The sequence below is a fragment of the Chrysochloris asiatica genome, unplaced genomic scaffold (assembly GCF_000296735.1).
Source record: "Chrysochloris asiatica unplaced genomic scaffold, ChrAsi1.0 scaffold00040, whole genome shotgun sequence".
Lineage (NCBI taxonomy): Eukaryota > Metazoa > Chordata > Mammalia > Afrosoricida > Chrysochloridae > Chrysochloris > Chrysochloris asiatica.
This window is the reverse complement of record NW_006408558.1, coordinates 16221175-16243094: the sequence shown is the minus strand read 5'-3', so window position 1 is coordinate 16243094 and position 21920 is coordinate 16221175. Positions and strand designations below refer to the sequence as shown.

The window sequence follows — 21920 nt, the reverse complement described above, 5'->3', positions numbered from 1 at the left end:
GATTCTGACCCATAGCCGATTCTAGCCCATGGTCGATTCTGGCCCATGGTCGATTCTGACCCATAGTCGATTCTGACCCATAGTCGATTCTGACCCATAGTCGATTCTGACCCACAGTCGATTCTGACCCATAGCCGATTCTAGTCCATAGTCAATTCTGACCCATGGTCGATTCTAGCCCACAGTCGATTCTGATCCATAGTCGATTCTGACCCATAGTCGATTCTGACAGATGGGTCGATTCTGACCGATGGTCGATTCTGGCCCATAGTCGATTCTGATCCATAGTCAATTCTGACCCATGGTCGATTCTAGCCCATGGTCGATTCTGACCCATAGTCGATTCTGACCCATAGTCGATTCTGGCCCATAGTCGATTCTGACCGATGGTCGATTCTAGCCCATGGTCGATTCTGGCCCATAGTCGATTCTGATCCATAGTCGATTCTGACCCATAGTCAATTCTGACCCATGGTGGATTCTAGCCCATGGTCGATTCTAGCCCACAGTCGATTCTGACCCATAGTCGATTCTGGCCCATAGTAACTCCTTTGGGACACAGTAGAACAGTTACGTGGGGCTCCCAAATCTTTATGGGAGCAGACTACATACACATCTTTCTCCTGTGGCGTGGTTGAGGTTGAGCCATGGACCTTGCATTGAGCAGCCAAGCATTTGTTGATTCTGACTTAATTCAGAGTCACATGATACAGCAAAAATAACTCCATTAGGGAGTTTCTTGGCTGAAGATTTTACCAGGCCTTTCTTCCTGGGCTCCACTGGTGGAGTGTGAACTGCTAACTTTGAGGGTAGTTGTTCCCATTGAGTTGAATCCTCCTCATGGAGACGCCACGTATTACACAGTAGAATTGCTCCATAGGATTTTCTTGACTGGGATTTTTATGGCAGTAGATTGTCAGACCTTTCCACCTCGGTGCCCAAATAAGCAGTTGGACAAATACCGTTTGTACCACCTGGGGTGCACAGACACTGATGAAAGGTTGTGAGGGTGTAATGGGACACTGTGCTTCCAAATGCAGCAACTCTGTTAAAGATGGGGTGACTCAGAAGTTTCCTCCCATGTGACATCACTTCAGAGGTGACGTGGATCCTGTGAGCCAGTGCAGGCTTCTGCAGGTATGCTTCTGTTTCCCCTTTACTATGTAAATATATTGTTCTCCTTGCCCACCCACAGCCCCCCCACACCAGGAGAAGTCAGCCCTGAGCCACCTTCCTCTCCAGAAGGGCGCCCCAGCCTCCATCTTTGCTGACTCATGGAGCTCGGGGACGTCCGGGTGGGCAGGGGTTGGAGTGACCCTGGGCCACCTCATGTGCGTGCACACCATGTGAGTTGGGGTTGTTGACTTTGCATGTCTGATTGTCGCTTGGCAAACACAGTGGGTTCTGTCCAAGGCCACTTTGTTCTCCCCTGCCCAGGTGGACTGCTGCAGGCTCTGAGGCTGACGGCTGGACTCGGGGATAGGGAGCTCTCAGGTGAGTGTAGAGCCTTCTCAGGGTCAGCTTGCTTCTCCCTCCCGGGCCTTCTTTTTACGTTCCCTATTGACAGATGGGTTTCTCAGAAGCAGCCGTCCTGCAATGTTCTGGACGTCCCAGCATGTCACCACCTGTCTGTGAGGGGCTCTATTTGACCCCTGACTGGAGATGGGCTCCAAATACCTAAATTCTCACATAGGTTTGAAACAGTCCTTCAGTTTCTGTGCATGAAAAACATGCCTAGAGCAAAATGGGACCAAAGGATCGCACCAGCAACTGCACGGAGGGATCCAGGCTGCTCTTGGGGTGAGATCCTATCTGAACAGCAGGACAGGATGGTGTGGTCCATGGAGCACATTTGTCAGGGCGAGCTTGGCATGGCGTGCAGCATGTGGGAAATGCTCACTGCTGTCATCCTGGGACTCTGGTTGATCCCTGACATTTAATCCTGACAAGGAATCTTCTGGAAGGTTGGGTGCTTTGTGGATAAGGCAGACATTCAGGTACTGGCTGTAGGTGGCCCCCCAGTACTAACCTCTCCCCTTTGTCTTCTGTCTGGCTCCGGTTCCTGTGGCTGGCCCACATAGGTGGCTTCCAGGCCCCTGACTTCTAGGCTGTGTTCCTCCAGCTCCAGCTTGGGCCCCGTTACTGTGATGTAGTGGAATGGGGGAGTGGTGAGAAGAGACCGTGTGTTCTCGTGCATGGGACACCTGATGTAAGGGCCAGGGCTGAGCAGTGGGGTGTGTTTATGTGTGTCCATGTGCATGTACATGTATACCCATGAATGCACATGCGTGAGACCCTGGACATGTGAGTGCCTATGCATGCACACACATGTGGCTACCTGTGTATCATGACAGCATGTATGCATGTGCTATACAGATGTGCATGCACGCAGTGTGTGTGAATGTCTGCAGGCATGCATATTTATACACATGTATACAGTGCATGTACTGATGTATGGTACATGCACATGCACACATGTGTCCACACACATGGGTGTACATATGTGACTGTATACCTGCATGTGGTATATGTACACACATGTGTACCGTTGTGTGGTACACACATGTATTTGTGTGCTTACATGCATGGGTGTACATCTGTGACTGTATACATGCATGTCATAGATGGATACATGTGCATGCCCTGTGTGTGAATGTTTATGTAGGGGTGCATATTTACATAAATCTACATGCTGTACCACAACATTGCTTTGAATCACAAGGTTGGTGGTTCAAGTTCACCAGCTGCTCCTCAGAACCCCTATACAGGCTCACTGCAGGTCAGAACCTACTCGATGGCACTTAACAACAACAACAAAAACACACATGTGCATACAGATGTGTGGTGCATGCATGTGCACACATGTGTTTGCACACATGGGTGTACTGGTGTGACTGTACATGTGGACGTGCATGTATGTGTGCCTGTGGCACACGAACACGCCGGCACACCCACACACATATGCACACCTGTGCTACACACATGCAGGTATGTGTTTACAGACACAGGTGTGCATGTGTGAACACATGTGTGCACATGTGCTAGAATGTGCAAGTGTGTGTGGAGGCCCGTGATGTAGTTTAGGAAACGGTATTGCGGGGGTGACACCATGCCCAGGTACCGCGCTGGGCATTGAATAAACACCACCTCCCTTGGCCCTCACCATGGCCCCAGGAAAGAGTCAGAGGCCCCAAGAGGTTGAGAAAACTGCCAAAGCCGTTGAACCAGGAAGTCTGAGCCACAGACACTTGTGAGGCTGGGAGGGGACCCCATGGATGTTCTGTCCCAGCTGGGGCAGGGTGAGTCAGAAAGAGGGTAGGGACAGCCCATCTGGGTGAACATCGGTCTGTCAACGGCCGGCTAGCCCTGCCCTCTGCTCTCCAGTGGTGCGTCTGGGGTCGCCGCTGGCCTTTGAGTTGACTGGGGGTCTCCCCTGTCTCTTTTCCTTTGCACAGCCCCCTCCTCGATCCCTGCCAGCCCACCAGGTCTGCTGCCACTGCTGCTGCCCGCCAAGCCTGCTCGGACCCTGCTGGCCTCCACAAGTGATAGCTAATTGGGGAGAGAAAGGGCCCAATTGTCTGGCGGGCGGAAGAGTGGGGCGTGGGCTGTTGAAGGAGCTCTGGAGAAGGTGGCCAGCTTCGCCCAGCAGCTGCCGGCCGGAGGTGTGGGCATTACGTCAGTGCTGGCGAGCCGGGGAGCTGCGAGAGGCGGCAGTCCACAGCCTCCATCCGCCTGCCTCCACAATGCGGCCATTGTCGGCCTGGGAGCCGCTCCTCTGCATGAATAGTGCACGGGCCTCTTGACTGGGGTCCGTTAGCTGTCCCAGCCCTGTCCCTCACATGCCAAGGGCTCCCGGATTGCAGCCTGGACTGCCTGCTGGGTGACAGGGACACCTTGGTGTCTTTGAAGGCCACAGTCTGAACTAAACTCCTATTCCCAGGTGGCTGGCCACACACCCCCTGTCTCAGGCATGGTCTCAGGGCTCGGGGACAGTGCAGGCCCTGACCCCCTCATGGTCCTGCTGGTGGTCATCCTGTTGGCCCGTTTCCTCTTGTGGTCCTGCCTAGGGGCCTTCATCAACTACAGGATGGCCCCACGGCATCCCCACAAACCCAAGGAGGACTAGGACCCCTGGGAAGAAGCTCCTTTCTGGGACTCAGCCTGCCGGAAGGGTGGGGGGATGGGAGAGCGGGAGGAAATAGGAATGGAGGAGGGAGCTCGCGGCCCTCCAGTCCCACCCCCAGCCCACCAGGGCTCGGATGGACCACACCTGCCCAGTGACGGACAGGGGGTCCCCACTGCCTTCGTTCCACAGAATCCAGAGTCCCCTGTTGGACTGATCCTGAGGGAAGGTCCTGCCTCACATTTTTTGTAAATAATGTGGGACTCTTCAAGGAGGGAGAGAGGACCGTGGAGGCTTCTGCCCTGCAGGGTCTCTGCCTCCCAAATCTACAGTCTGTTCTCCCTCCCCAGGGCTGAAGGGCAAGTTCAGGGAGCCCTCTGGTCCCCAGAGCAAAGGGCCCAAAGACAGTCTGGTGAGACTTCAGTTCAAGTCCTGCCGGCCCTGGGCTTCCTCATCTGTAAAATGGCCCAACCTTCCCTCCCTCAGAAGGTTATCATGAGGGTCAAGTGTGGGTGGGTGGGGAGAGGCCCCTGTAATCAGAAAATTGCTAGACTTCAGGGAAGAGCCAAGAGACTTTGTCCCCTGAACTCCTCGAAGCATCTAAGTGTGCAACAGGGACAAGTTCGAGAAGACAGGGAGGGAAAAGTGGGGAACTCACAAGAACCCAACGACCTTGTTGCTACCTCCCCATCACATTTGCCAAGATCCATACCCATTCATATAAATGGACACTGTATTCGGGCAGCAGTGTTCACCTTGGCCACGGGTTCAAATCACCTGGGGAGATCTAAGTAAACATGAAGGACAAGCCCCACCTGACCCACTGTGTCAGAGTCCCTGTGGGGTGGGGGAGGGAGCAAGGGTCCAGGGTTCTTAATGCCCAGGGCATCTCTATGAGTTGGTCAGTCATCAGATGGAGGGCATGCTTACAGGCAGCAACAAGGGAAGACATGGACGGAGACAGAAAGTCCCAGGATATGATGGCCAGGATGCCACCAACAAGCATCTTACTCCCTGGAACAACCTGGAACAACACGGATGAGGAAGCTGGCTTGGGGTACCTGAACCAGACCCTGTGAAGACTTGGTGGACTTCCGTAGGACATGTCTCCCTCATGAGTAAGAGTCTAAGGTGAACATGGTGGTTGGCAGGCTCAGACTCATGGTGTCCCAAGTATAGCAGAACGAAGCGTTGCCCGGTCAGCACTGTCTTTATGATGCCTGGCCCACTTGAATCCAGTGTTGGGGCCACATTGCCATCCTCACAAAAGATTCCCCTCGTTTTCATTGGCCATCCACCTTACCAACCATGATGCCCTTTCCTAGCCCTAGCTGGCCATTAGGGAGCTGGACTTGCTGACCCAGGTGGATAGACACGTGGGGGAAGGTGAATAGGAAAACCTTAGGTGGGGCTACCCACTGCAGCATCTGAGTCAAATGGACCACAGGGGGGAGGCAGGGCTGCAGTCGGAGCTGTGTTTGTGGGACCTAGTGGACTCAGCCGAGAAGACTATTGGCTCCCACTGGGACCACTGTGCTTCAGGGGAACGGCAGGACTGGGGAGCTGGTGGACACACTGACCACCTGGAGAAAGATTTTTACAGGGAAGGGTCCAGGGGACAATTGAAGGTGGTCTGCATCGGGGGTCCTTCTGAGAGCTTAAGGCGACTGAATGGGGTGGGGTTACTGTGCATACCGGTGAGTTTTGTAGGGCTGTTTGGTGACCTTCTCTGGGCCGCGGTTTTATTCCAAGGCCAAGCAGCACTCTTTCGTCACATCTCCCTGTCCCTAGGACAGTGGGCTAGTGTGACAGCGGACATCACTGAATAGTCTACCTGAGGGGTTGCAGGGAGGGAACCTTCACAGTTTTGAAGGATCACATGGTCCAAGTGTCTTGAAGATCATGTGTGATTTTGTTGCTCTGTTTTAAGGAAGAAAAGATATTTCTGTTGTCACACTGGTGGAGGTAGGGCAGCCAGGCATTCCTGTTTGTCCAAGACTGTCCTGGCTTTAGAACTCAAAGTCCCAGGTGCTAGGAAACCCCCCGGTTCTGTCAAAACGAGATGGAAGGATGGGTTAGAAGTCCTATGGCATGTGCTATAAATGACTGACATGTGTGTTACCAGTATTCTACACAGGTACAGAATAGTGCCTCCGCACACATCCTGAGCGTCGACACTTGGCCCAGTGGGACAGACTCCAGAGACTCTCACTGGGACCAGGAGGAAGGGGGCACTCTACCGGGGCAGCCACTATGAGAACATAGCCCACCAGGAAAGATGGAAAAGGCAGGTTTCTGCCGATATCGCCGGAGTCCCTATTTCAGTGACATGCTCAATATATTTTCCTCCCTGGCCCCTTTTGTTGTTGTTGTTGTTGAAGCCTGGTTATATTGGTGTCTGTTATTTGCAACTGACAAATTGCTGGCGGAATGTGTGAAAGACATTAGCTGTGTTGTCTCTGGGTGCCTTCAGGTGGATTCTAACTCAGCAAGTTCTGGTGACAAGGTAGAATTGCCTCATGGGCTTCCCACACTGTAATCTTTATGGTAGCAGATCACCAAGTCTTTCTTCCATGGAACCTCCAGGTAATTTTTAACCATCTACCTTTCAGTTAGGAGTGCAGTGGCAGGATAAGCACTGGACTGTGAACCACAAGGTTGGCAGTTTGAGCCCACCAAATGCTCCATAGGAGAAAGAGGAGGCTTTCTGTTCTCGCAAAGATTTACAGCCTTGTAAGCCCTCTATACAGAGCCACTATAAATGGCATTGTAGTATAAACACAGGACTGCAAGGTCAGTTTGAACCACAAAGTTGATGGTTCAAACTCACCGGCTGCTCTTCAGAAACCCTATACTGGGTTACTATATGAGTAGGAAATGATTTGTTGGCACTTAACAATAACAAAAGGAGCTCTGGTAGCGTAGTGGTTATGAATCAGGCAGTGAGCCTGAAGGTCAGCAGTTCGAAACTACCAGCGGTTCCACGGGAGAAAGATGAGGCTTTCTGCTCCCGTAAAGATTTACAGCTTCAGAACCCTGGACAGGGTCACTATGAGTCGGAACTGACTCCACGGCACCTCACTGCCACCGCCACCACCTCCAGATAGGTTGGAACAAACTCAGCACCACTGAACAACAACAAGCTTTCGGTTAGCGGTTGAGTGTTTATGTCACCTGGCTGTGCATCAGGTAGCTACTGAAGTCAGCTGAAAAGTACCCAATAAGTAGACAGTGATGGATTTACAGAGATGGGTTCTTCTTCCTCCTCTCTTCCTCCGTCTCCTCTTTGCTTTTCCTCCTTCCTTCCTTCTTCTTCTTCCCTTTCTCCTCTCTCTTCCTCTCCTCTTTTTCCCCTCTTCCTTCTCCTCACACTCTCTCTCCTCCCTGTCCTTCTTCCCCCCCCCCTTTTTTTCATGTAGTGAGAAGTCTAACTTCTGGAATTCCCGGCTGTGCTGTGAAAGTTCCATGACATTAGCAAGGGCTTGGACCCTTCCATATTTCCATTCTGCCATCTTTAGCATGTAATGCTGGTCTTGATGGCTACAAGAAGGCTGCTGCTACTCCAAGCACCTTGCATGAGTTCCAGCCTGGCAGGAAAAGGAAAGAGTGAGAGAAGGGGTTGGTATGTGTACTAGGGAACCAAAGATCTCCCAGAAACCTTCGGTTTTGTATTTCATTACTAGCTGGGCTTCTTGTCATCATGACTGACAATGGGTTTCTGCCATGAAGAAAGGCTGATAGCAGTCTTCATTAGTGGCTCACTGGCCATTTCTTTTTGTCATGATCTTTATCCTTTAGGTATTTGTGGACAACCTTCTGTAGCTTGTCATGTGCTGTTTTTCTCCTTATGTGCTCTTCAGGAATATCAGCAATGCTTAACAGTACCTGGAGCCAAAGGTTGGCGTTTCCCATGACTCCTTAGAGCTCCTAAGACTACGTTCCAGTAAGATCATTTGATAGTGACACTGACAAGTTGCTTCTTAGGAATGCACGGCGATGCTCCTCAGCTCAGATGGTAGGAGCAGATGCAGGCTGTAGTGCAGGGAAAGGGGAGAGCAAATAATCAGTTATAGTCACATTGGTTCCAACTCTTGAGGACTCCACATGGCTCAGAGCAGATCTGTGCTCTGTCAGGTTTTCAATAACTGACTTCTTAGAAAGAGTTTGCCAGGTCTTTCTTCCGAGGTGCCTCTGAGTGGGCTCAAACGTCCTACTTCTTGGCTAGCAGTTGAGCACATTCACTCTTGGCCCCACCCAAGACACAGAGGCTGGTGACAAGCAGCAGGTGGATACCAGGATGGGCAGATGCAGTTATGAAGTCAGTAGTCACTCACTGAGTGCTTACAAAACTCAGGCACCATGGGTGCGATATTGACAAGACAAGGTACCTGCCCCCAGGTAGCTTGCAGTCTGGGGCATGTGGCTATTGAGCACTGAAAATGGTCATTGTTGGGTACCATCCAGTCAGTTCTGATTCATGGAAACCCCATGTAGACAGAATGAAATCCCACCTGGTCCTTCATCAGCCTCACAGTCATCGCTGGGTTGGAACCCCTCATCACAACCACTGTGCCAAGCCATCTCATGGAAAATGGAGCTCTTGAAAATTGAGATGGGCGTAAAATACACGTCTGATTTGAAAACTTGGTACAGAAAAGGGATGTCCAGTCTCTCATGACTAATTATGCTGTGTTGATCATGCATTGAAATGATAATATTCTGGGCATGCTGGGTTCAGGAAAACATTTGATTAAATCATTTTCACCTGTTTCTTTTAGTTGTCTTAAGTAAGTTCAGTTACTAGAAAAATTTAAACGACATGCATGGTTCACATTGTTTGTATATTGGACAGTGTTGTAGCTCCTTGTGTGGCAAAGTGCTGCGGATGGTAACTGTGCAGGGAGTTACAGGAACATACAAGACAGTTTCCCACGGTTTTATGACAATGTAACTACTGCATGCCAGAACCCAGGAGATGCAGCTAAAGCAGTTCTAAATGAAAAGTCGTAGCCCTGTTTTTGTTGTTAAGTGCCGTTGAGTTGGTTACAACTCATAGCAACCCTGGATAGGGTTTCCAAGAGTGGTTGGTGGTTTTGACTAACCTTGTGGTTAGTAGTCCAGTGCTTATCCTGCAGCACCACACCTGAACTTGCAGTCTTAATCTTAAATACGTTGACAAAAAGGAAAGAATGAAATCAGTTGAATAAAGCATATGAGTCAATGCATTTAAAAAAGAAAAGGAAAAAAGTGAGGGAAAAAACAGAATAAGTAAAAATGGAAGTTAGTGCATTAAAAATGTTAGAATCAGCAAGTTAGTGCATTAAAAATGCAACCCTAGTGTTTCATTTCGTGGTGTGGGGAAGGACGAGAAAACAATAAACATCACACCATCATCAAAGAAATAGAAGAAAGGTACACAAAATAAAAGTCTATGGGGAAAACAGATAGACACAGACTGTGTGTTGTGGTGTTGGTTCCATCCCCAGATGATTGATTTCCTAAGCTGCAGATCACCAGGTCTTTCTTCCTGCAGAGCGGCTGGTGGGTTTGAACTGCCAGCCTTTTGGTTAGCAGCTGAGTGCTTAATGACTGAGCCAGTAACACTCCTCACAGATTCTAACCACCACAGGAAATGAGACCAACATTATAGCCACGGTTTTAATATTTTGGAATCATGAAAAACACAAATGATAAAAAGAGATAGAAAAACGTAAACACATGGATTACCCTAGAAGAGATGTGCCATGGAGTTGGTTCCGACCCATAGTGACCCTGTATATAGGGTTTCCAGGCAGCAGCTGGTGAGCTTGAACTGCCGACCTTGCAGTTCAAATGACTTTGCAGTCTGGTGCATTAACCCACAGCATCATACCAGGACTCAGAAGAGCTAGGAGGCTGTAAAATCTAGTCTCCTTTTTTTTTTAAAAAAAGGGCAAAGAATCAATTAATATATTATCTGTTTTTATTTTATTGTGTTGTACTGGGATTGGCTGTGAATTTTACCAACTACCTTTGGAAATACATCTAAGAGTCAGGTTACTTTTCCTCCACCCCTGCCCCCTCCCAGACTCTCCCCCAACCACAGAAGGGGAACCCTGAAAGTGATTCTGCCACTCAGCAACTTCCCTTCTCTAATGCAGTCTGATTATTTCTTGTCGCTTGTCCTGGTGTGGTGCTGTAGGCTAAGCACTGGACTGCTAACTAAATGGTTGGCAGTTCAAACCCACCAGCAGCTCCTCAGAAACCCCATTCAGGATCACAGTGATGGCACTTCACAACACAAACAACGTCTTGTCCAGAGGGATTCCATGTCCTCCCAAGCAAAATACAGTGTCGGCCCTCAGCAGTCTCTTTCCCTGTCACAATTGGGAGCATGCTTTGTAAACTATTCACATGGCCCCTGCCAGGTGGGGTGAATTTTCTATTTTTTTTCTATAAAAGACATGTGTTTTCAAAAAAGAAATAAAGAAACAAGTGATTGTTGCTGCCATTAGGTATTATGGAGTTGGTTCCAACTCATAGTGACCGTTTTATGACAGTCCTACATCATCTTCACAGTCCATGCCATGTGTGAGCCCCTTGTTGTAGCCACGGTGTCAGTCCATCTTATTGAGGGTCTGCCTGTCTTTCACTGACATCTTTACCAAGCATGATGTCCTTCTCCAGGGGCTGGTCTCTCCTGATGACATGTCAGAAGTACATGAGACAAAGTCTCACCATCCTGAGGGACATTGTGGCTGCACTTCTTCCAAGAGAGATGTGTTCATTCTTTTACCTATAGTTACAAAGTGCAAGCAATGGATGATGAGGGCAGGGCAGGGAACTTAGGAGCTGTCGTTGATTTTGTTTTTGGATGGACTGAGTCCTGGGTGGGAAGGGGACCAGCTCCCACAGTGGGGGCAGCATGCATGAAGCTGGGCTGGGGATGGAGGGTGCAGAGGAGATGGTCCTGACCTTGGGCATAGATTGTTCTCTTTCACTGAGCCTAGAAGAAGCTGCTCTTCCCATATCCACCTAAGGGGCCACCTAGTCTGGGAAGCGCCTCGTCCTTCCGGCCCTCTAGACCCTAGCCCTGCGCCCACCCAGCTGACCCTTGTTGATAAGGGTGTGCTCGGGGCTGATGAGTGGGGTGCAGAAAGTTTGGTGTAGGGTGCTGGGCAGCCCAGCCCAGCCAGTCTGCACATGTAGGTCAGGGCACTGGGAACATACATCCCCCACCCTCCCCACACACTTGAAGCTCCTCCTTCATCCCCTAGATGGGATGAGACAGATGTTACCCTTTACTGCAGCCAGGAGTCAGATCTATCCGGGGTACTCTGAGACTAATATGGGTAACCCACTTATTTCTTTTACTGAAATAAATGTTAATTATAGAAAAGATAGAAAATCCCCCCAAACAGCAGGGGGACCATAAGAACAGTATGTGTAACGTGCAATCAAATTAGAGAGAGGAGGAGAAAGTGGAAGAAACGCACGTTGGTGCAGGAGGGGGACTGGATTCCTATAGCAGACTTTCACCCTCCTTTGGCCCCTCACATCCCTGCTCAGCCCGGGAATGGCAGCACGGCTTCTGCCAGCAGCCGGAGTATATCCGCAGAGACCCACGGGAATGAGTCATAGAGCTAAAAATAAGACGAGTTAAGTCATGAGTGAGCCCATTTCCTTTTTAAGCCAATTGTATCTGCTGAGGGAGCTTAGCCCTTTGGAGGGGCAATAGGGAGGGCCAGGGATAGGTTCAAGGTCTGAGGCTTGGGCTACATACAGTCTGTCTGCTGTCAGGGTCTCATACTGGATAGGGCTGGCTCGGGGTGCCTGGTTTCCCCTCACTCACATCTCACCTGATGGGCTCGGCATGGGATGAATGAGAAGGATGAGAAGTCCCTGCCTGCAGTGAGCCGGCTTTCGGTCACTCGTGGTGTGGGCTTCACATGGTGAAGCAGGTGACTGAGAACAATGTTGCCCATCCCTGTTTTCTCACTCACCAGCCCATTGGGGTGCATGTACCCCCTCTAGGTGACAGATGACTGAATCAGGACCCAGGAAAGTTATGTGACTACTTGTTCAAGGTCACATGGTTCAAGGTCACAAGGGCAGGGGCTAGAGTTCAACACAGGCGCAGGAGTCTCTATAATCTCGTGAAGGACTACAGGGGGCACTGAGAAATGGAAACATTCCCCAATTTCATTTCTCACACCCCTCTCCTATGGTTGACTAGAACCAGGAACCTAGACTTGGGGTAGAGTACTTCCCATTCTGCCACACATGTCCTGGAGCCAGCTTGACCTGAAGTAGGCTCTCCCTTGTCTTAGGGGTATCATGGGACAAAGGGCACATAGGTTCATCCCCAGCTGTGTACACTGAATGCAGAAAAGTTGCTTCTCCTTTGTGAACCTCTAACAGGCGATCGGATGCAACTTTTTATGTTGTCTCAGAATGATAGTTGTAGCCCTAAAGAGATCAGTGGGTTCCCCATAATTCTAAAGAGATGGTGTGTTTATCCACCTCCCCACCCACTCCGTCCACATTTGGTTCTATGTAGGCTAAGAGCAGAAATAAAAATGAGGTGCTGATTCGAGCCTCTGAATTAGAGGGAGCTTGGGCCAGGACAGTGACTCTCAAAGTGTGTCCTCCACGACCCACAGCATCACCCCATTCTTGACCTGCTGCTTAGAAACTCTGGGGTTTCTAAGAATCCTTTAAGTGCGAGAACATCTCCAGGTGACACGGTGGCTGTTCTAGAGAGCCAGTTGCAAGGCCTGGGGATGCATCATAGAATTTGGTCTGGAGGGAACCCCTTGGAGTTTGGGGATGTACTTGGTAGAGGAAGTGGAACCCACTTCTCACCTAAAGAGTTGTGAAAGAGGGAGGGAACCCAGGTTGTTCACACTGCCAGGTGCAGTGGGGTTAGGAATGGAGTGCTTCCCTGAGGGTACAGTGGATGCTGTTGAAGGTGACCTAGTAAGATGCTCACATATATGGGCTGATTGTGTTCTAGATAAAAGATGCTGAGGGGGCTGGGTGAGGTCAGCCAGAAACCTCCACCACCTTGGGGGATGTGACGGATGGAGACCGACAGAGAACTTACCCTGTGCACAACAGAACGAAACACTGCCTGGCCCTGAACCATCCTTACAATTTCTGCTATGTTTGACCCCATTGTAGCTGCCTCTGTGCCCATCCATTTCATTGGGGACCTTCCTCTTTTTCGCTGACCCTCCACTTTTCAAAGCATGATGCCTGCCCTCCTTCAGGGACTGGTTCTTTCTGATACCATGTCCAATGTTTGAGAGACCAAGTGTCTCCATCCTCACTTAGAAGCATTCTGGCTGTACGTCTTCCAAACGTTCTGGTTGTGTTTCTTCCAAGAACCTTCCCACATACCTCCCCAAAGAGAGGCAGACTCTGAGCAGCTGCCTCCTGTAAAGATGGCCCAGAAGCCATAGATCTGTCCCTGATGCTATCTGGGAGGTGTCAGAGAAGACTAACAGCCACATCAGTGGGGGAAAAGATAGTCTTCTCAAGAAATGGTGCTGGAACAACGGGATCTCTGCATGCAAAGAACGAAGCCAGATCCCTACCTCAAACCGTATATGAAATCAGCTCAAAACGGACCAATGATGTAAATAGAAGTACTAGAACTACAAAACTCTTAGAAGAAAATAATAGGGGAAAACCTTCATCAAAAAATGAGCAAAAAGAGGGAAAAAACCCAAAACAGATGCATTGGACTTCACCAATATGCAAAACCTTTCTGGATAATGTAACAAGAGACATTATGCAACATGCAAAGAAACAAGCTATGGAATGGGAGGGGATATTCACAAATTATGTATCAGATAAGGGTTTACAATCCCGAATTGAGGAAGAACTCTCAAAACTCAGCAAAAACAATAAGAAAACACATACCCAACTAAAAAGTGGGCTAAAGACACAAGTAGACATTTCTCCAAAAAAGATCTACAAATGACCAACAAATACATAAAAAGATGCTCAACATTATTCAGGTTAGCATATGAAAACCACCATGAGATACCACTTCTTTCCAATTTGTTGTTGTTGTTAAGTGCTGTCCAATCAGTTCTGACTCATAGCCTCCCTGTATGGGGTTTCCGAGGAGCGATTGGTGAGCTCGAACAGCTGATCTTGCAGTTCAAACTGACCTTGCAGTCCAGCGCATTAACCCACAGCACCACACCAGGAGACATTCCCATTAGAATGTCTATTATAGATATAAAACCAACAAAAGTAATAATAATAAAAAATCACAAAACAGCAAGTGCTGGTGAGGATGTGGAGAAACGAGGACCTTCATTCGATGCTGGTGGGGAAGTGAACTAGTGCAACCACTGTGGTCTCTAAAAAAAAAAAAAAGTTAAGCATAGAACTACCATTGTTGTTATTGTTAAGTGCTGTCTCCTTGACTTGGTTCCTACTCATAGCAACCCTGGGTCGGGTTTCCAAGGAGTGGCTGGTGGGTTTGAACTTCCAACCTTTCAGTTAGCAGTCCAGTGCTTACCCTACAGCGCCATACCATCTGATGATGCTCCTCTTGGGCATATACCTCCAAAGACTTGGAAATGGGGACTCACACAGACACTTGTACCTCAATATTCATTGCAACACTATTCACAATAACCGAAAGGGGGAAGCAACCCAAAGGTACATCAACAGATGAATGTGTGTGGTCCATCCAGACAATGGGTTATCACTCAGCCACCATGCGTGGACCGACCTTGAAGACATGATGCTGAGTGAAAGAAGTCAGACACAGAAGTACAACTCGAGTCTGATGTCTCATAGAGGCAGCATCGGCAGTTGGGAAATCCAGCAAGGTAAAAGAAGATTGAGGAACAAAACCATCACAGTGTCTACTAAAACCGGTAAATTGTATTTAAGTGGATTATTCCTTAATGAAGATCTAAAAAAATGTTTTATTGTGAATTGTGTGATAGTTTACAAGGGAGAACATTAACTTAACATTCATCCTATCGTATATTGTTTCATTGCCATGGTTACAATACAATCCCCTCCATGCATCATCAACCAACCAAAGGGTATACCCTGCAAGACTGCCCCCATCTCCTCCAGTCCTCAGCACACAGCCCCTCTCCCTCTCTGGATCTCAAGTCCCCAGCTGCTCCGTCACTCCATGTCATTGTCTCTGCCTCCATCTCTGGCCTCACTGCTTCGCTGGGTAGGGTCCCACTCTCTGCTCTTCTCCCTTGATGATCCAGGGACCTCTGCTCCTAGACTGCAAAATTAATTACTCCCCTCCTTGCTAGAAAACATCTATCTTTACATTTCCAACCCTCACAGTCAGTCCTGATAGCAACTATTCACTATTGTAGCACAAGAGACCTATCCCCATCTCCTTTCATCAGCCCGGCCCAAACAGTTTGGATACTACTCAGTGGAGATTCTACCTTCCTCCACGCCCTCTGGATCTAGGCTCCCTCTTGAAAACTTCTAAGCCAGTCACTTCTTGCCTTTGTAGCGCCCTCCTGCCCCCCATTTTGGGTAGCCAATGTTCAAGTTGCCCTCCTTAATGAAGATTTAATAAACAAAGAACACAGGTCAGGATAAGGTGGCCCAGAAGCTAAGAGTAGACCACCTGGGTAGCTATGCAACTTGTCTTTGTGCATGTGATTGGAGACCCCCGGGCCTCTGTTTTCCCATCTGTGAAATAGGTACGAGCACTTAGCTCTTAGAGCTGGTAGAAACCTTAAATGAAATCCATCCTTGCCAAATGCTTAGCAAGTTCCTGGAGGAGTGTGTCTGTACAGTCGGATTCCAGAAGTGTTTGCTGTTTGTAACCTATTGTGTTAAGTCCATTGAATCGGCTATAAGGTTTAGGGGTTAATTGTTGAGGGTCTTTTAAGAATCAGTAGCCACAATGATGAATTCAAATGTAGCAGTTATTGTGACTCAGAGCCGACTTGATAGCAACTAGCAACAGTTAGCAGCCAGCATGGTCTCTTGGGAAATGGAGTCCCAGGCAAGCGTGGGCCAGCCCATGGCTCCAGTAGACCCACTTGAGTTCTGGCAGACCCACTGTGGGGAGGAGCTTCCTGCAGGTGTGTGTTTTGTGGTTGACATCCCCTGCCAACCTTCCTGATCTGTGTGACGTGGGCACAGAGGGGTGGGCCTATTGCAAAGCCCTTAGCACATAGTTTGCCTACACAGACACTGGTGCATTAGGACTTGGGTTTTATGTTTTGTAGGAAGTCCCCAAAGGTTCCCAAAAGATGCATGCCACCGCATGTTGGATAGGACTTTTCTGGTTGTCTCAAAAATGTACCTGAGATCCTTGGGGTCATCAAGGGAGATGAGCGGAGTTCGGGACCCTACCCAGAGAAACAGTGATGCCAGAGATGGTGGCAGAGATGATGATATGGAGAGATGACGGGGAGGAGAAGACAAAATGTCATCCCGTATCATCGTCACAAATGCCGTATGAAGTTACTCATCCTGGGTCTCAGAAGCAGAGCAGCTGCCCATTGTGATGGTTTGTGTGTGTTCCCCCAAATAAGCGCCCATTCCTAACTCCTGCACCTGTGGGTGTCATCCAATCTGGGAAGAGGATTTCTTTTTTATGTTAATGAGGCGACTATGTCTGTGTAGGGTTTGTCCTACATTTCATCGTATCTGAGATATAAACAAGAGCGCATTAGAGAAGTAAGCACGATTAGGGGCAAGCTGGATGCCACATGAAGAGCTCCAAGGAATGCTGAGAAGGATCAGACCCCAGAGCCTACAGAGAGAGCCTCCCCCTAGAATCGGCATCTTGAATTCAAACTTCTAGCCTTCTAATTGAGAAAACACCTGTTTGTTAAACCCACCTACTTTAAATGTTAAGTTCCTGCTCCCTAAAGCACAAAGGTGTGAAACTCTGCCCCTGCCTTGATCAGTTGTGGACCAGACCCTTGTGATCCGTTGGGTTTCCACTGGCTGATTTTTGGAAGTCAATAACCAGGCCTTTCTTCATAGTCTGTCTCAGTTTGGAAGTGGTACAGGTGGGCTGTGGGCACAGGTGAGCTGATTGTGGATTACCTGGACGGCCTACATCAGGGTCAGTCAAATTCCTGAGTACTGCCAGTCCCCACCAGAGTCAGTGTCTGGAGGGACCCAGAGATGGGATCAGGGTCTCTACGTGGGTGAGACTTGAACTGAGGCCCGAAGACAGTAGAAGATGCCTGTGAGGAGGCTTTTCCAGCAGGGGCAGGGCTGAGGGCCTTGTAGTGCACTGGGGAGGGCCCTGGGTGAGCCTCCTTCCCACGGTGGTTTGGAGGGGGGATGCTCTGTTTCCAGATGCTGTCTATTTCAAGAAGAACAGAGCCCCTGCTTGTAAAGAGATATATCTGGTTGGAGAGCTGTGTGCGGAGATGATTTTCTGCATGACATATTGACTGTGAGAGAAACCAACTCCGTATTTGCTGTGTTTATTGCATGAGAATCTTATCCCAAGAATAACAGGAAAAAATGTCACCACATTCCCACCACCCTCAGAAATCAGCCCTCTACGGTTCTCACGTCCTCTTCCGGGTCCTGGGCCTGTGGGATCGTGGCTTGGAAACCACAATGAAGAGTTTGTTCATCCACTCGTTCAGCACACTTCAGCTAAGCTCTTGATCAGGAAGTGGGCTCCTCAGAAGAACATCTTAGATTGCCTTCAAAGTTTTACTGCTCCTGTAGGTGGCGCTTGTGGGCGGTTGTCCAGCTGGTCCCTGACTCTTGGTGGCCCCATGCACAGTGGAAGGAAATGTTGCCCAGCCCCTTGATTGGTTCTGGATCGGATTGCTGTGATTCATAGAGTTCTCATTGGCTGATTTCTGAAAGCCAATTGCCAGACCTTTCTTCCTAGTCTGTCTCAGTCTGGAAGTTCTGCTGAAATCTTCTTCAACAAGCAAGCCTTCCTTGGCAGATGAGTGGCGGCTGTGTAAGAGGTACTTTGGGAATCAGACCTGAGGATCCTGTATGGAAGGGGGTGGAAATTCTGACCCACCTCCGTCTCCCTTTGGTAGATATCTCCGCATGAATGAGGGTTACGTTACCAATAATCCCACAAACTTGGCTCTCTTGTTCCTGACTATCAGTGAGGGTAGTGTTGAGTTCTGCTCCATGCAGTCACTCAGAGACCCAGGCTTCTTGCTCCTGGAGATTTTACCTGGAGCCTCCATTTGGTCTCATGCACTGAGCAGGACTAAGCAGAGACCAAGGACAGGGTTGATTGTACAGCTGCCAGTGGACATCACGGTCACCACATTCCACTGGGCAGCTGTACCTGCCTCAGGAGGACCCGGCAATGTGGTCTAGCTGGATGTCCAGGAGGAAGAAACAGTCTTGGGTTCTTAGTGCTGCTATATAGAAACATCACAAGGGGGTAGCTTTTACAAACAGACATTTACTTTCTCACAGTTTAGGAGGCTGAAATGATGGATTCTAGGCATCAGATCTAAGGGAAGGCCCTTATCTCTTCTCAGCTTGTCTTCCTGGGTTCCTTGGAAATCGTCATGTGGTGGGGAATGTTCCCCTCCCTATGTTCTTGCTTCTCTATGCCATATCTGCTCTTTTTATATCTCAAAGGCGATTGGCTGAAAACTCACCTTACATGCATATGGATGCATTAACATAACAAAGACAGCCCTATTCCCAAATGGGATGACATCATAGGTAAGGGGTGTTAGGGTTCACAACACAGATTTTGGGGTTATGGTTGCAGTTCCCATTCATAACGATCCTGTGTAGGGTTTCTAAGGAGTGGCTGGCTGGTAGGTTTGAACTACCAAGCTTGCACTTAACAGCCCAGAGCTTATCCTACGATGCCACACCAGGACACAATTCAGCTCATAACAGTGATCATGAGGCCACAATTCCTAGCCAATATAGTGTCGAATTCTGAAAAACAGAATAGGAAGCACAAGCATAGTTGATCAAGGATGTTCTCACTGTGGGATGGTTTTCAGGAAAACATTAACTATAAATGTAAGCAGAGCAGAACCTCTAGATCACATCCTGACATCAGATGCACTCAGTTTACCCAGATCCCTCCTGCCCTTGCTGTGGACAGGGTCATGAGTGGATCATGGAAACGTAGGTCTCTCCACAGTGGGGATGCCAAGCAGCACTGAATCATTGGTTGCCTGGACTGCTCTCTTCCATGTTTGAGGCTCTACATAGACATGTGGTAGCCCCAGACGAATGCGCTTGCTGGGACGGTGAGAGTGTGACCAGAGACAGCAGGTTGTAGTGTGTCTGCTTCTCCACTAATTTCTCAGGAACAGGTCAAAGCGAAACAGTTGGATGGGCTAAAGGGAGGGCTCTCAACTGGTTCAGGCAGCTGAGCATGGAGGAAGAGCAGGCATTTCATTAACACTCGGTCAAGTAAAAATGAGACTGTCTCCTTAGCATCTGTCCTCAGATTGAAGAGGGGAACAGTGGTAGCAGAAATGGTGCTGGTCACATTCTTCCTCATGTCTGTCTTTCCTGAGTCACATGTCTGTCATCTGGACTGAGTTGAATCGTCTGGGATCCCCTTCTCAGTCTTCCTGGGGACTTCCTTCACCACTACCATGTTGGAATAATCACTTCCTGTATTTCAGGTCGTCTCTATCTTGGTTTATTTTCTCATTCTGGTATCATAAATCCTTCAGTACCTTCGTGTTGGACCCATGTTTTTTTTTGTTTTTTTTTTTGAGATCTTGCATGTCTGAAATGATTTTTATTCCACCCTTATATTAGAGTGATTATTTGGCTGGGTACAGAATTTTAGGTAGCAAACAACTTTCCTGGGTATGTTTGAAAACATGTTCCATTGTTTTCTTGCCTTGATAATTCTGAAGCCATTCTGACAAGTTATTCTTTTAATGTCATCTGGGTTTTCTTTCTTGAAACTTGTAGAACCTTCTCGTTGTACCAAGCGTATTAAAAGTTTACCTAGATATGCCATGGTCTTGATCTATATAGGTTTATCATGTTGGGTATTTTGTTGGCTTCTTCAATTTGGAATCAGTGTGTTACAGTGTTGGGGAAATTGTCTTGGATTATTTCATTTCTTCCATTTCCTTTTTTATCCATCTGTAACTCTTCTTATCACCCAGTTGGATCAGCCGTACTGATATGCCGGATTTCTTTATATTGCGTGCATTTTCTCCTCCTTCCTCTGTCCTTTTCTCTCTCCCTTGCTTGTCTTTTTTCTTGACTTATTAGGATATTTTCTCACTTTTTTTCCCTCCAGTTCTTCTACTGAGTTTTTAACTTGTGCTAAGATGTTTCACGTTGGCATCTAGGAGCTCTTTTTTTTTTTGTCCTCTGAATGTTTCTTTCTAATGCACCCTGTTTTTATGGGCTGTGATGTGATGCTACTTCAAGGATATTGATGATAGCTTGGTTTTTTCCTAACATACTTGTTAGCTTCTTTTCCCTGTGCAACCTCTGCTGCTTCCTCCAAGTTGCGCTTGTCCATTAGTTGTTTTAACTGATGTCTTCCGTGTTTGAGGCTCTATGCAGCATCTGGTGATCCTTGATCGCTGTTCATAACTGCATTTTACGGTATGACACATTTTCTGGAGTCCTAGTGGTGCTCTGTGGACTGCTAATCCTAACAGCAAGGTCAATGGTTCAAACTCACCAGCTGCTCCTTGGAAACCCTAAATAGGGTCACTACAAGTCAGAACAGATTCAATGAAACCTAACAACCGGCACCACTTGTTCTGCAAAAAGAATATTTTACTTATTTTACAACAAAGAAAATGAGTCAGCAGACTTAATTGTTTCAACACTCTCACAATGAAAAATTGACTTCCAAGAGTTTTCTTTTCAATGGCTCATACTTTCCTTTTAACGTTTGCTTTGTAATAAATGCTGTAACTATATATGAACGAATGAAATGTATCATAAAAGAAAATTTAATGACCAGAAAACAAATATTACAACAAATTACTATAATTTACTTTTAGATAAAGCTTTTTAACTCTAACATGCTGTAATTAAAAAACATTTCTTTCTATTCTTGCTCTTACAATTTTTCCAATGATTTTTTTGTCACCATGAAGCTGCCAAACAATATCTACTTCCATAATCGTAATGATAAAAAAATCAAGTCTTTCTGGAACTATTGTTCAATGCTGAGGTTATTTTAGATTAATGTGGTTACGAGTTGGGCTGCTAACCTCAAGTTCCATGGGAGAAAGATGAGGCTTTCTGCTCCCATAAAGCTTTATAGCCTTGGAAACCCTCTACAGGGTTGCTGTGAGTTGAAACTGACTCCACGGCACATAACCACCACCACCACCAAGTGAATACTTCAAGGAACTCTGGTAGTGTAGTTGTTGTGAATCGGGCTGCTAACCTCAAGGTCGGCAGTTCAAAACTATCAGATGTTCATGGGGGAAAGGTGAGGCTTTCTGCTCCTGTAAAGATTTATAGCCTCGGAGACCCTACACAGGGTTGCTCTGAGTCGGAACTGACTCCAAGGCACACAACCAACCAAACGGGGATAGAAAGGAGCATTCTTATGTGCAGTGTGTGATGATTTCTGTCAGGAATGTGACAAAGAAATTTCAGCATTGGGAAACACGCGTGTGTTTTATCTTCTACTGTGGAGTCCAACAGTCCTTCATGAGGAACATTTGTCTTTCCTGAATCTGTCAACTTCAGTCTCCTGCAAGAACGAAATAGTCTGACTTCTCTGTCAGGGTTTGTACGTAAGTCACCAGTAAGTCTGCTCTCATTTCTCAGATGTTACTGCAACCTTGCTTGCTGAAAGTGAAGAGGACTTGAAACATATACTTATGAAGAT

General features: G+C 48.0%; 1 protein-coding gene across 1 annotated transcript in view; it reads right to left on the bottom strand.

Moving 5' to 3' along the window:
* Positions 1 to 11667: 11667 nt before the first annotated feature.
* LOC102841198 (cell wall integrity and stress response component 1-like) overlaps positions 11668 to 21920 on the bottom strand; it is a 60453-nt gene continuing 50200 nt past the window's right edge. Inside the window, exons 3-4 of the mRNA XM_006861045.1 lie at positions 11962 to 12132; positions 11668 to 11745 (exon numbers count right to left, since the gene is read on the bottom strand). Of these exons, the coding sequence (XP_006861107.1) occupies positions 11668 to 11745; positions 11962 to 12132 (249 nt within the window). The remainder of the gene's footprint in view (positions 11746 to 11961; positions 12133 to 21920) is intronic.